Here is a 13,309-nt window from a genome sequence, read left to right on the forward strand (position 1 = left end):
TCAAGCGCATAAAGCCCCAAAGAAGCCTTTTCTATGCACAAGATGATATGTCTCCTACATCAAAGTCCAGTTCAGTTCATCCTTTGAGGATCACAGCATAACTCCTTATTTAAAAAAAAAAGATTTGAGCCACACAAGTTGACAGATGAAGAGGTTTTCGGGATCTTCAAGGTTGACACTCACCCTCATCGGTGTCACCCGTGATGGGAGACTTGCTGGACTGTCCAAGCCCCATGGCGATTCCTCAGTCAGCCTCCGGTTCAGCTCCCGTCGCTCAACTCAGCATCCAAAGGCGGGACGCACTCATAGCCTGGTCAGCACTACCTCCCCCCCCACACACACACTAGGCTATACTTCTCAACCTTGACACATACATGTTACCCCGCATCTTTATGGGAAGGGTGAGCATTATACTATAGCTGTTCGGAGTCATGCAAACACATTAAATCGCCCTTCGAGAATTGCTGTCCTGTCTTCACTAATTTCTGGATGAGCGTCTCTGACAGGCCCAGGAGAAGACTGGTTGATGTGGTTGTGACCCTCTGGTGACTGAGTGTCTAACCTGTGTGGGGAGTAGGAAAACATGACACCGTCAGTGGAGGAGGAGGAGGACGACGGGGCGGCACTCAAGTAGAAGAGAGGGTTGCAAGCGATCAAGAATCAGGTTGTTATGTAAAAAACAAAGTGTCTCAGGTCTGAGCAGTTGTTCAATTGTGACACTGTATAAGCAAACTTGTCTCACAAGTATTAATACAATCTGTGGTTTTTGGAGTGCCAGAGGAAAGCGTACTGTCATTTTCCTCTTACACAGCCTGCCTAACTGGTTGATGAAAAATGCAACTGATCAAGGTGCAGTCTAGACTTATGCAACCCCTAGGTTGAACTTTTCAACTACAATATACCTTTTGCTTGATCTCACCCTAAAAGATGACATAAAATTCTACAATCAAGGGAATAACCGCCGTACGGCGAGCTCTTGGAACTCTAAAACTCAATTATATATCTTTTTTTTTAAGAGGGTATGTAGACCAGGCCAACACATATCATCAACATCATCATAATCATGTATAACCATACCACTTTTCCCATTGTCAAAGTCACTGAGATCCATTCAGTTCGTTGTAAATACAACTTGCTGCAAAACATATACCTTTCCGGTGCCCTTGTAATGAGAAACAGTGAGCCCTCAGTTTTTGAGCAACAGAAGGTAAACTAAAATTTTAATCAACACCGATCTAGAAAGCGTATAGAAACAAAGTTAGACGGAACCCAACAATTTGTCATGAACTGATCTCACTAGTGGGTTTTTTTGCATTTTTTGGGGATGTTTTTGTGTGTATATCATTCTTTCCCTGTGTATAACTCTACAACTCTCAACTCTCTATAACTATAAGTCAAAACTATCCATCCATTCATTTTCTATACCGCTTATATGGTGTTCAGGGTCAAGGGGGAGCTGGAGCCGATCCCATCTGACCTAGGACAAAAAGCCGACTACACCCTGGACTCTAGACACACAAAACCATTCACACCATCACTGAATGGGAATCGAAACAACACTGCTTGCATGAAAGTCAGGCGAGTAAACCACCATACCATCAGTGACTAGAATGTAAATTGGTCCTCTAAATGATATAACGGTACTAACAGGGCAGGGGAAACACTCAAACTGGGATGTGGTTCTGAGTAAAACTGTATAAGCAGAAAAAAACGGCACATGAAACAATGTAATTTTTATGAAACTAAACTTGTGTAACGTTTCCAGACAAGCTGAATAAAAAGAGAGTTCTAGTACTTTCAGAACTACTTCAAAATAATCCCCTCCTATTACACTGTCATTCTTCTACACATCAGTCATCTGTTGGGCTCTTGTTCAGCAATTTAATCAGGGCAACACACAACAAGAGTACAGCTTATCTTTTGAAGAGGCAACAGTTTTCTGTGTAGAGCTCATAATTGGAGTATTTATCTTTTGAGCTGCAGAAGTACAGTGTTGTACCTTTTCGTGGCACAATGGCTTTTCAAATGTACTGATATTGTTGACTTTTTCAACTACAAAACATACATCCACTTGTTTTTGACCCAGTAATGGTAAAAACATTGGGGTCCATTAATAATCACTAACTATATTGTACACTGAGGTAGAAAAACAAACTCATATTGTGTACCCTTATTTCTGACTGTGGGGTGGAATGAATGGAAATGTCATTCACCAGGCTTCGGTCTACCTTATTGTCATTTGGTCCAAAAGAGAAGACATACACATATAACAAATGAATATATCATTTAGCAGAGAGCAGCAGAAGCTTCATTTTTGGCATGGCATGAATGATTCATATTTTGGCTGGGGTGGTGGTGTTCTAGTGTGTCCTCTAACAGCAGTTTGCAGAAAGAAATGCACGAATAAACTGTCATGCATGCACATGCGTGGCAGGGCATGCAATGTCACTCACAGACTGCCTGACAAGATGTAACAATATCTCCAAAACTAGTGGGAGCCGCATTGCCGAGCTCCCTGCAGAGGACACCATTGCGCTGATGATGATGAGGACGATGATGAAGAAGGGTGAAGCATGCATTGAATAGAAAGTCGCCCCGCACGCAGAACAAGCGCGGAACACGTACCTCTGTGCCCATGGACCTTGTAGGAGCAGCTCCTGCTCGGCTTGCAAAAGAGCAACAGTGCTGCTCTGAAAGCCTTACTTGTCCGGGGCTTGCAACGCAGGCACACGCCACCCGAGACAAGACGTCCAATACAAAAATCAAGGGGAAAAAATGTGCGGGGACAGAATAGGGAAATAACGTAAAGGGTTTTCTGGGGGACGTCTGCTCTGTTGGTTGCAAAAAGGAGCGACTGACCTCCACATTGCCACCTGCATGTGGGGTGTGAGCTTATCACCACTGTGGCCACGCGTCGCGGGTGTCGCGCACACACGCGCGCCTGCTCATTACCGTGGTACTGTGACGCTGGCTGACGAGCAGATGTTACTCATGCACCCTCAAAGAATGAACCGTTTAATGGCTAGTCACCCACACATGGACTGCTTTTTGCCCCATTGACACTTTTAACAGCTTGGGGACGTGCCTAAAAAAACTTTAAAAAAATATATATAATAAAATTTAAAAAAATAAGAATATATATATATATATATATATATATATATATATATATATATATATATATATGTGTGTGTGTGTATAGTCCCCTTCAAAAGTATTGGAATGGCAAGGTCCATTCCTTTGTTTTTGTTGTATACTGAAGACATTTATTTGCGTTGCAGATCAAAAGATGAATATGAGATAAAAGTTCAGAATTCCAGCATTTATTTCATTGTGTGTTAGACAACTCAGGACAGAGCACTTTTTGTTTGAAGCTACCGACTTTTCAAGTGAGCAAAGGTATTGGAACATACATGAGGAAATTAACATTTAATATTTGGTGGCATAACCCTTACTTGCATTAACTGCATCAAGCCTGCGACTCCTTGACTTCAACAGACTGTTACATTCTTCATTTGAAATGCTTTTTCAGGCCTTTACTGCAGCCTCTTTCAGTTCTTATTTGCTTCTGGGGGGGGGGGGGGGGGGTTCTCCCTTCAGTCCTCTTTAGGAGGTAAAATGCATGCTCTATTGAGTTAAGGTCCAGTGATTGACTTGGCCAGTCAAAGGCCTTCCACTTTTCCCCCCCCGAAGTCCTTTGTTATTTTGGCTGTCTGTTTTGGGTCATTGTCTTGTTGCATGATGAAGCTTCTCCCGATTAGTTTGAATGTATTTTTGTGTAAATTGCCAGATAAAATGGTTTCGTAGACTTCAGAATTTATTCTGCTGCTACCATCATGAGTTACATCATCAATAGAGACTAGAGGCAGTCATGCAACCCCAAGCCGTTACCTTCACCATGCTTCACAGATGAAGCTGGTGTGTTTTGGATCAGAAGCAGATCCTTTCTTTCTCCAAACTTTGGCCTTTCCATCACTTTGGTAGTGGTTAATCTTGGTCTCGTCAGTCCAGAAAACTTTTTTCCAAAATGTTTGTGGCCCGTCTCTGTACTTCTTTGCAAAATCCAATCTGGCCTTCCAATTCTTTTTGCTGATGAGTGGCTATGCCCAATGTTTGTGCAATAGCCCTGATCAAATTTCCCTCTACTCTCAGCTTCAAAATGGTTTGCTTTTTTTCACATCGACAGCTCTCTGGTCTTCATGTTTGCTTTACAGCAAATGCAGTTTTCACAGGTGAAACCCAAAGCCAAAAATAAGCACGATCTAATGTTTAAACCATCAATTGAAAAGGCAACACCTGAGCAACGAGAAACACCTATCAGTCACATGTTCCAATACTTTTGCTCACTTGGAAAGTGGGTGCCATTGAACAAAAGGTGCTGTGTCCTGAGTTGTTTAACACATCTAGATGTAAATACAATTAAATAAAAGCTGGAATTCTGAACTTTTGTCTCATAGTCATCTTTTGATCTGAAACCTAAATGTCTTCGGTATACAGCATAAACAAAGGAATTGACCCCACGACCCCGAAGTGTTGTTAAGTTCGCGAACGTTTCTTTCAGAAGAACAAATCTTTTTAGAGAACGAACTGAACTGAATCATCATGAAATGATTCGTTCTTTTAGCTTGGCCGCCGTGAGGCGAGCGAGTCAGCTGGGAGCGGAAACGGAACTGTTGAAGCGTCCTGTCACTCACTTCTGAATTTTCGGCGATTGACCAATGAGCAGCCAGCGTGCAGTCGGGGGCGGAACTTCATTAAACGTACTGCCATATGATTTGCGATTTGCCACCGTTGTCACTCACTTCGGCGAATGACCAATGAGCAGCCAGCGTCAGACAGTGCTGTGCTGGCGGGGGAGGGACTTAAGTGAACTGAGTGATTTATTCAGTGAACTGGTGTACTGGAGTACTGAGGAACTGAAGATTGATTCGTTCAGTGAACTGGTGTACTGAGGCACTGAAGAACTAAAGAGTGATTCCTTCAGGGGAGGGACTTAAGTGAACTGAGTGATTCGTTCAGCGAACTGGTGTACTGAGGAACTAGCCAACGACTTGAATACCTTCTACTCCAGATTTGAAAAGGACACTTTTACACGAACGACTGCACCTCAACGCACCCGGCTGTCAAACTCCTGAAGTTTGCAGATGACACCACAGTCATCGACCTCATCAAAGACGGTGACGAGTCTGCATATCGACAGGAAGTGGAGCAGCTGGAGCTGTGGTGCGGCCGACACAACATTGAGCTGTACACGCTCAAGACTGTAGAGATGATCGTGGACTTCAGGAGGCATCCTTCGCCACAGCTGCCCCTCACGCTGTCCAGCTGCCTTGTGTCAACCTTCGAGTCCTTCAAGTTCCTGGGAATTACAGTCTCTCAGGACCTGAAGTGGACAATCAACATCAACTCCGTCCTCAAAAAGGCCCAGCAGAGTATGTACTTCCTGCGGCTTCTGAGAAAGCACGGCCTGCCACAGGAGCTGCTGAGGCAGTTCTACACAGCGGTCATTGAATCAGTCCTGTGTTCTTCCATCACAGTCTGGTTTGGTGCTGCTACAAAAAAGGACAAACTCCGACTGCAACGGACAATCAAAACTGCTCAAAAGATTGTTGGTACCCCCCTACCAACCCTTGAGGACTTGCACGCTGCCAGAACTAAGACAAGAGCGTGCAAAATCCTCTCGGACCCTCCACATCCTGGTCACCAGCTCTTCCAGCTCCTTCCCTCAGGTAGGCTCTACCGATCAATGCAAACTAGAACTAGCAGACATTCCAACAGCTTCTTCCCTCTTGCAATGAACTTCTTATTCAGCTAACCGACAATTCCATTGCAACATGCTGCCAATTATTTTGTCTTGAGTTTGTTGTCACATTTCTGTCGGGCCAATTATATATTACTCGTGCACTCACTGTAGTAGTCTCGCCACGCTGCACTATTTGCATATCTGTTGTTGATATCTCATGCCAGAGTAGCATTTGCCCCATTTGCACACTGACTGAGGAGTATCTGCAACATTTGCACAATCAACATTGTCCCAGATTATCGCGCTACTCATCACTTTAAACTGCATACACTCCTTGAAGTCTCGGCACCCTTTGCACAATGGTCATTGCACCTGACTATTGCTATATTAGTCATTCAAACTGCTCTAAGTCCTAGAGGACTCTGCATCTTTTTGCACAAATGTCAAAAAATAAATAAAAACAAAAATTGTACCGGCATTACCAGATAACTTGCAACCCTTTATTGCTCAGTGACTCTTTTTCCACAATGTCTTCATGTCTCAAAAGTGTTCTCTGTCAATTGACTGTCTGTTGTCGTACTAGAGCGACTCCAACTACCGGAGACAAATTCCTTGTGTGTTTTTTGGACATACTTGGCAAATAAAGATGATTCTGATTCTGAAGAACTGAAGCGTGATTAGTTCGTTGAACTTCTTCGTTTGTGATCCGCTAAGGAGCGATGTACTAGTACGATGAGTGATTGGTTTGCGCAAGGAACGACGTACTACGCAGTGAACGTACTCATGAGTGATTTTAACCGCAAGTCCTGACATCCTCGCGGGGATAGCTTTCACTAGCAGCTTCACGCTAACGGCTAATGTTGAGTCAGTCAAGCACATGAAAACATGCACACATATTTAAAATAAATGATAATTCATAATAAATGTATATATGTACACATACATATAATTCCCTCTACGCTAATGTGATTTTTAAAGCTTTTTATTTCATAATAATAATAATAATAATACATTAAACTTATTTTGCGCTTCTCAAGACACTCAAAGACGCTTTCCACTAATCAGATGACAATAACAGAAGGTGAGTGAGCAGAAAGCCCGGCTGGTGTCAGCGAGGTCCACTGCGGTGGAATGCAGAAAAGTCATGCCGGCTGGCGAGAGCCTAGCTGGACGACAGGGGACGCGTAAGGATGGTCGGTAGCTGAGCCCACTACACACATGTTCACGACTCACAACCGAAGCCGGGTGTTAGAGAGCTTGCTGAGAGAGACATAGGTAGGTGATAATTTAGCCAAAGTTTTCTTTCTTTTTTATTTAATAAACTCCCCGCCTTTCCTAGTTTACAATACATGACAACAACAACGCATTGTCCTTCGGTGAACGTGTTGAGTGACCGTGAACCTCAGGGATGGATCATTAAATGAATGAGGAAGCACTTGAATGATTTTGTGAAAAACAACTGAACGATTGAAGCGGCACGGTGAGCCACTGGTTAGCACATCTTCCTCACAGTTCTGAGGACCGGGGTTCAAATCCCGGCATCGCCTGTGTGGAGTTTGCATGTTCTCCCCGTGCCTGGGTGGGTTTTCTCCGGGCACTCCGGTTTCCTCCCAGAACCCAAAAACATGCATGGTCGGTTGATTGAAGACTCTAAATTGCCCACAGGTGTGAATGTGTGCGCAAATGGTTGTTTGTTTCTATGTGCCCTGCGATTGGCTGGTGACCAGTTCAGGGTGTACCCCGCCTCTCGCCCGAAGATAGCAAGGATAGGCTCCAGCACGCCCGCGACCCTTGTGAGGATAAAGCGGTACGGAAAATAGATGGATGGACCATTCGGTGAACGAATCTTTTCAACTAATCTTTTTAATCAAGGGTCTCAAACTGGCGGCCCGTGAGACGATATTTTGTGGCTCCCACCTTAATATGAAAGTTCAATGTTAGTGCGGTCCTCAAGTTTTATATGAATGGCACTTTTACAGTGTTGTGTGCGGAGCTGACGAACCTACCGATCACGGTGGGGTATATGGCCCCCGGGGCGTGACATCGACCGGACTTGATGCAAGTAGAGAAACAGCAGCGTTGCTGTGGAGATTTTTCTTCTGTGCCTGGCTAGGCAAACGCGGACATTAGTCCCAGCACGCTGTGTTCACAACATTATACGACGTATATAGGTTATGTCTCTCTCTGAATAAATCAGAGTGATACGTGCACGGCGAAATAAAAGAAGGGTGGGGAATTCATTGGTGTGGTCTGCGGTCTGAGTCCGGTCAGATCTGTGTGGGGGTGGGCTGTAGTCAGGCTGAGCGCGCCGCGCGTCGTGGCACCCATCCACTCCCATGTTGAATGGAAAAAAGAAAAGGCGCTTGGATGGCATGGCAGTGGATGGGGGTTGCGGCGTGTTCGGTCTGGTTGTGGCGTGCCCTCGCGTGGATCTGGTCTGGTCAGCGTCCTTGTTTATCTTATTTTGTGTTAAAAAATAAATAATGTTTGAGGAGATTGGATTTCTTTTTATTTCTAATTTAAATTGGGCGCGCGTGCATGTGGGCCGAGGCTGCGGCCCAGCCTCAGCCAGACTCTGCCCCAAGGTAAATTGAGTTTGAGACCCCTGTTTTTAATGAACCGATTCGCATGATTCAGTACACTAAAAAGAACTGCCGTGCCCATCACTACAGCCCCCGTTGTGCAGGCGCAGCAATTACAGGACACTTCTGAAGGTTATTGTGCATGCGAGATGGTGTCAATTCACTTGCATGTGTCCGGAGATACTTACCCCTGGGACTTATTCAGTTGGTGTGGGGCCACTCACTCATTGCGATAAATAACTCATAACAATGCAAACTTCCTGGATATCCCCTCACTTGCACCCTTACTCAAGATTTTTAGAATTTACATAGCCACTCCCACCACACTTCAGTTGTGCAGCCGGGTTCAACCACAGTGGCAACTTAAAAACTCCACTATGCACAGTAAAACTGTTCTGGCAGAAAAGGGATACAGATCCTCTTTTCTGTTTGACCAAAGAGCTGAACAGGCCAAAAATAATAATACAATGCACATTTGCAAATGAACGTTCAATAACAATTCATTCATTCATCTTTCGTACCGCTTATCCTCACTAGGGTGTGGGCGTGCTGGAGCCTATCCCAGCTATCTTCGGGCAAGAAGCGGGTTACACCCTGAACTGGTCGCCAGCCAATCGCAGGGCACATAGAAACAAACAACCATTTGCGCTCACATTCACACCTACAGGCAATTTAGAGTCTTCACTCAACCTACCGCGCATGTTTTTGGGATGTGGGAGGAAATCGGAGTGCCCGGAGAAAACCCACGCAGGCACAGGGAGAACATGCAAACTCCACACATGCGGGGCCGGGATTTGAAGCCCAGTGCTCAGAACTGTGAGGCAGATGTGCTAACTCATAGTATACTTTAAAAACCACTGCACTATAGTTATTAAATTCCTGCTAACTCTGATTAATTATACATTAAACGTGACATTTTAGTAAGTATTATTAATAGTGTCACCTGTAAGTAGTCTAAGGTCGAAAGCAGTTGGGGTTGAGTGGTCAGACAGTGTGATGATAGATATACTTACTGTGCACACATCATATGTCCTTCCAAAACACTCACTGAGAGACGTCCATCTTCGGGTGGATCGTCCGCCCTCCAGCACAAAGTGACTGAAATGACCGGCGTCACTTACCAGACCAGCCTCCTCACAGACATTTGGGGGTGAGATGGACAAGGACTGACCTGGACAGAGATAGAGTCAGGCAATTCAGCTGCCTCAGCAGCCTGGTCCTGGTTTGAAAATGCGTTTGCCTCCCTGTGAGTTAAGAAAAGGCGAAAGTCAGTCACAGTTCAAATCTTTATGTGATTAGGAGAACTTTTTGCAGAGCATCAGCATAGTGCTCATTCATGGAGTCAGTAAGAATGTACAGTACTGTTTGTGAAAATGGCTCCCTCTATTGATAGAAAACGGTACAACATGAACCTACATTTTAGCATTAATTGGAGTTGTGGATTATTTGTTTACTCATAAATCTCACTTGCTTTATCAATAATGCATTATGCATATTAAGCAGATAACCTTGACTATGAAACCCCCAAGATCCTGTAAATCCTGCATAGTATAACAAAAAGATATAGTTGGTTGTATATTTAGCAATGCAATTAAAATACGGTACACTGCATCACGTTTCCCCCCCTCCATAACATAGGGAGTTTGAAAAGCATTTATTTTACGTATAATAAGTAGTAACTGAGCGTTTACATTAGACGTTTTTCCTGAAATTTGCCATTTTCTAATGATAATATACTTTCGTAGGGGTTGTGGGGCACAGAAAAGTTGGGCACTGCTAAACTATATGGACAAAATAATTAAGACTTGCCTCTCAATCAATCAGGAATCTCCATTAACCCATTAGTTACTTTTACCAGGACATTTTGGATAATTGTGAAAATCTAACAGATTAGGGAAGGCCAATTTCTGATACAGAATGCCTTCTGAGTGGAAGTTGGTTTCTATCTATAAAAGTATTGGGGCATTTGCATTCATTGCAAATGCCCCAATACTTTTGGCCATATACAGGTAGTGTCACAATCTGCATCTGATGACTCACCCGTTGTGCATCTCAGCTGCCTGGCGAGAGCGTGAGATAATGAGAGGTGTTAACCAGTTGTGACAAAAGCCGACGGCAACACACCTGCTGCTTGCTGTGCGACAACCACAAAACAAGATGTGTTGACAGCTTTTTCAAGGATCATGTTGTGTGAAATAATATTTGTGCTACAGTGGCACACACATCCTGAAACGACACAGTTTGCTTGTATTTTAAAACAAACAAGTAGATGGTCTGTACTGTAGAGTTAGACAGTGCAGTTAAACATGAAACAGAAACCAGAGTGGTTGCTCTTTAATGGCTCATTAAACAGGGTATATGATACAAATTATGACAATTATTCACGACTTTGCGGGTGCTCGATCCTCCTTTTCTTCTGATGTGTATTTTCTCCAGAATGTCATCATCTGTCTGGCAATGACTGCTGTAGGGCATTATGTATGTTTTTGGTAAAACTGGTTGTGATACAAAACAGAATGCATTAGTTTCTCATATGGAATTATGGACCAGTAGTTAGCATGTCTGCCTCACAGTAGGGAGGGTCTGGGTTTGAATCTACTCTCACATTCTTGTCCATAGGTGTAAATATAAGTGTGGATGGTTGCTCTTATAGTATGTGCCCTGCGATTGCGTGATGACCAGTCCAGGGTGTAATCCACTGTCAGCTGGCATAGGCTCCAGCTCACCTGTGATCTTGATGATTACAAACGGTCTAGAAAAAGGGTGGATGGATGGATGAATATGGGTGGGGGGCATTTATGAACTCAACTGCAGAGAGCACCAAACATCAAAAAGAGAGTTGCAGACTCTTTCCTTGTCAGCAAATTTCACATAATTCTTTTATATTTTCAGGTCAAGTGTAACCTTGTTTAGCAGCTTTTGCATACAGCAGCACTTTCTGTTTAAACTCCAATGTAAGTGTCAGCTTTACAAATGCCACATCTGCTGCTACCGGCAGTGTGTGTTGAGGTGATAAATTTCCCATGGACTCATCATGGGCATTAATGTCATATTAATTGTGGGATGGAATTGGTACAGTTAATTTAAAACATAGGCCGCAAATATTCAATAGGGTTGAGGTTGGGGTGTGGCTTACTAATGAGCAGAGAACCTCACATGACTGGTCTGTTCACCCTCCCAGGAACTGTTCATTTAGCAATTAATCTGCAGGATAACCTTTGCATTTATTCCAGAGAGAAAATTAAACATGCAAATGAGACATTGAGTGCGCTTCATTCCAAAAGGCTTTTGACAACCTGAGGAGAAATTTCAACTCTATTGCCTCATTTTTTAAAATGAGTGCAGTGTTCACCTTTCCCATTCTTGATAGTTGCTGTGCTCATTTGTTTTAAGCAGCTAAATTGCATAGGGTCAAACTAACCTGAACCTTTTTTTTTTTTACTTTTATTTTGCTTTACCTAGTTGTCTCCATTATATTAGGTAAAACATGGAATGAGCAAACACCTTAAAATCCATTTTTATTCCTTAGCGTTCAACACCGCATGAGACTCTGCCCTTTTTACTGTTTCGTTGCTTTTAATTATGTTATGTCAAATTGTCTCATGTGTTTTGCTAGATATTTATTTATGTACAGCACTTGGGTATTGTTTCAGCCGCGGTTGTTTTTCAAGGTCTCTCAAAGTTGAGTTGAGTTAATACTGCCACCAGAGGTCACCAGAGTACTGACTGTACACTAAAACAAGTTTATGCTAAAATAGAGCAATTCCTCTAAGTTTGCGTAGTTAATAAAGCTTTTTTTAAACAATAATTGTGACTCATACTTACATTGTAAGTGATAGTAGACATCGGGACTGCTCCATGTATCCGTGCTGGGTTAACTAAAATAAGTGAGTGAACAAAAGTTGTTCCTTAACGAAAACTGACTTTTAAAATGACGTTCCGCACGCCCAATCCGGAAATGAAGTCCTTTTTTAGTCTCCGGCGCCTTCAATGTGACGATGGTTTTCAGACAAAGAAACTACATTTGCTTAACGGCAATGGGCGGAGCCTTGTGTGTGCTTCCGTCGTAAGGTGGGGCTTTCTGCTTGTTCAGGCAACAAGTCGGCTTGGCCCACTACTTCACGGCCACGCTTTGAACAGCTGCAGGTGGCCAAAGGATGAATGGAAATTCGTGGGGTTTGAACCTCGCTACCCACTGAGAGCCCTGTTGACATGGAGGCAGTGGACCGTTTTTTTTCCGCCTAAAGACATAAAAAGACAAACGTGACTTTTTGACAAGTTTTTTTTATTTTTTATTTTTATGACGGGCAGTGAGCATGCCGCGCGCGTAACTTGCTCCGCTTTCAACTTTTTTTTTTTAAATTGAATATTACAGCATCGTTTGAAGAATGGCGCTGGCGAGATTCAGCAAAATACTCCGTCTGCCCACTCTTGATATCAAAAAGAAAGTCAAACAGTACGAGCACGTCCATCGGGACATCAATCCCAACGACCAGTGGGAGATTGTGGGCGAGCTGGGCGATGGGGCGTTTGGAAAGGTCTACAAGGTAAGCTGGAACCCCTGAAAATGTCCTTACAAACTGTTTGGGTCTTTTACAAACTGTTTGGACCTTTTACAAACTTAAACTGTCTCTAAGATAATATTTTAAGTACTTAATTGTACCGTTTGGGGTACCCTTTATGTGTTTTAATTTGCATGATGTTAGCCTATTAGTGTAAATGCCCAAGTCAATTTTGTACGTTTTCGGGAAATAAGAAAAGAAAAATAAAGCAAATTCAGAAAAAAAAAAAAAAAGTCCAGTTGCTTTGATTCAGCCTTTGCCGATTACCATAACATGGATGACTGAGAATCTACATAGACACACACAGTTTTTGGCAAGAACAATGGTGTTTTTTTTTGAGTGATACTGTGACAGTGAGTTACGAAGTAAAAAAACAAGAACATCTCAAAGGTGGGTATGTAATAAGGTGTACAATTTGGTGA

General features: G+C 43.2%; 2 protein-coding genes across 12 annotated transcripts in view; one reads left to right on the plus strand and one right to left on the minus strand.

The window, feature by feature from the left end:
* Window positions 1-12,300, minus strand: part of stk32a (serine/threonine kinase 32A) — a 72,078-nt gene extending 59,778 nt beyond the window's left edge. For 2 of the 10 annotated variants that reach the window (XM_061751392.1, XM_061751390.1), the window contains exons 1-4: window positions 12,151-12,300; window positions 10,366-10,459; window positions 9,339-9,569; window positions 184-562 (exon numbers count right to left, since the gene is read on the minus strand). In XM_061751392.1, coding sequence (XP_061607376.1) covers window positions 184-235 — 52 coding nt within the window. In that variant the 5' untranslated portion in view covers window positions 236-562; window positions 9,339-9,569; window positions 10,366-10,459; window positions 12,151-12,300. Of the gene's footprint in view, window positions 1-183; window positions 3,087-9,338; window positions 9,570-10,365; window positions 10,552-12,150 lie in introns of those variants that run through there. The other 8 variants (XM_061751384.1, XM_061751382.1, XM_061751388.1 and 5 more) reach the window with 8 other exon arrangements.
* A 136-nt stretch (window positions 12,301-12,436) lies between these two features.
* The window catches only part of stk10 (serine/threonine kinase 10), a 46,714-nt gene continuing 45,841 nt past the window's right edge, over window positions 12,437-13,309 (plus strand). For both annotated transcript variants that reach the window (XM_061751372.1, XM_061751373.1), the window contains exon 1: window positions 12,437-12,872. In XM_061751372.1, coding sequence (XP_061607356.1) covers window positions 12,714-12,872 — 159 coding nt within the window. In that variant the 5' untranslated portion in view covers window positions 12,437-12,713. The remainder of the gene's footprint in view (window positions 12,873-13,309) is intronic.

This window comes from Phyllopteryx taeniolatus, chromosome 17 (assembly GCF_024500385.1).
Source record: "Phyllopteryx taeniolatus isolate TA_2022b chromosome 17, UOR_Ptae_1.2, whole genome shotgun sequence".
Taxonomy (NCBI): domain Eukaryota; kingdom Metazoa; phylum Chordata; class Actinopteri; order Syngnathiformes; family Syngnathidae; genus Phyllopteryx; species Phyllopteryx taeniolatus.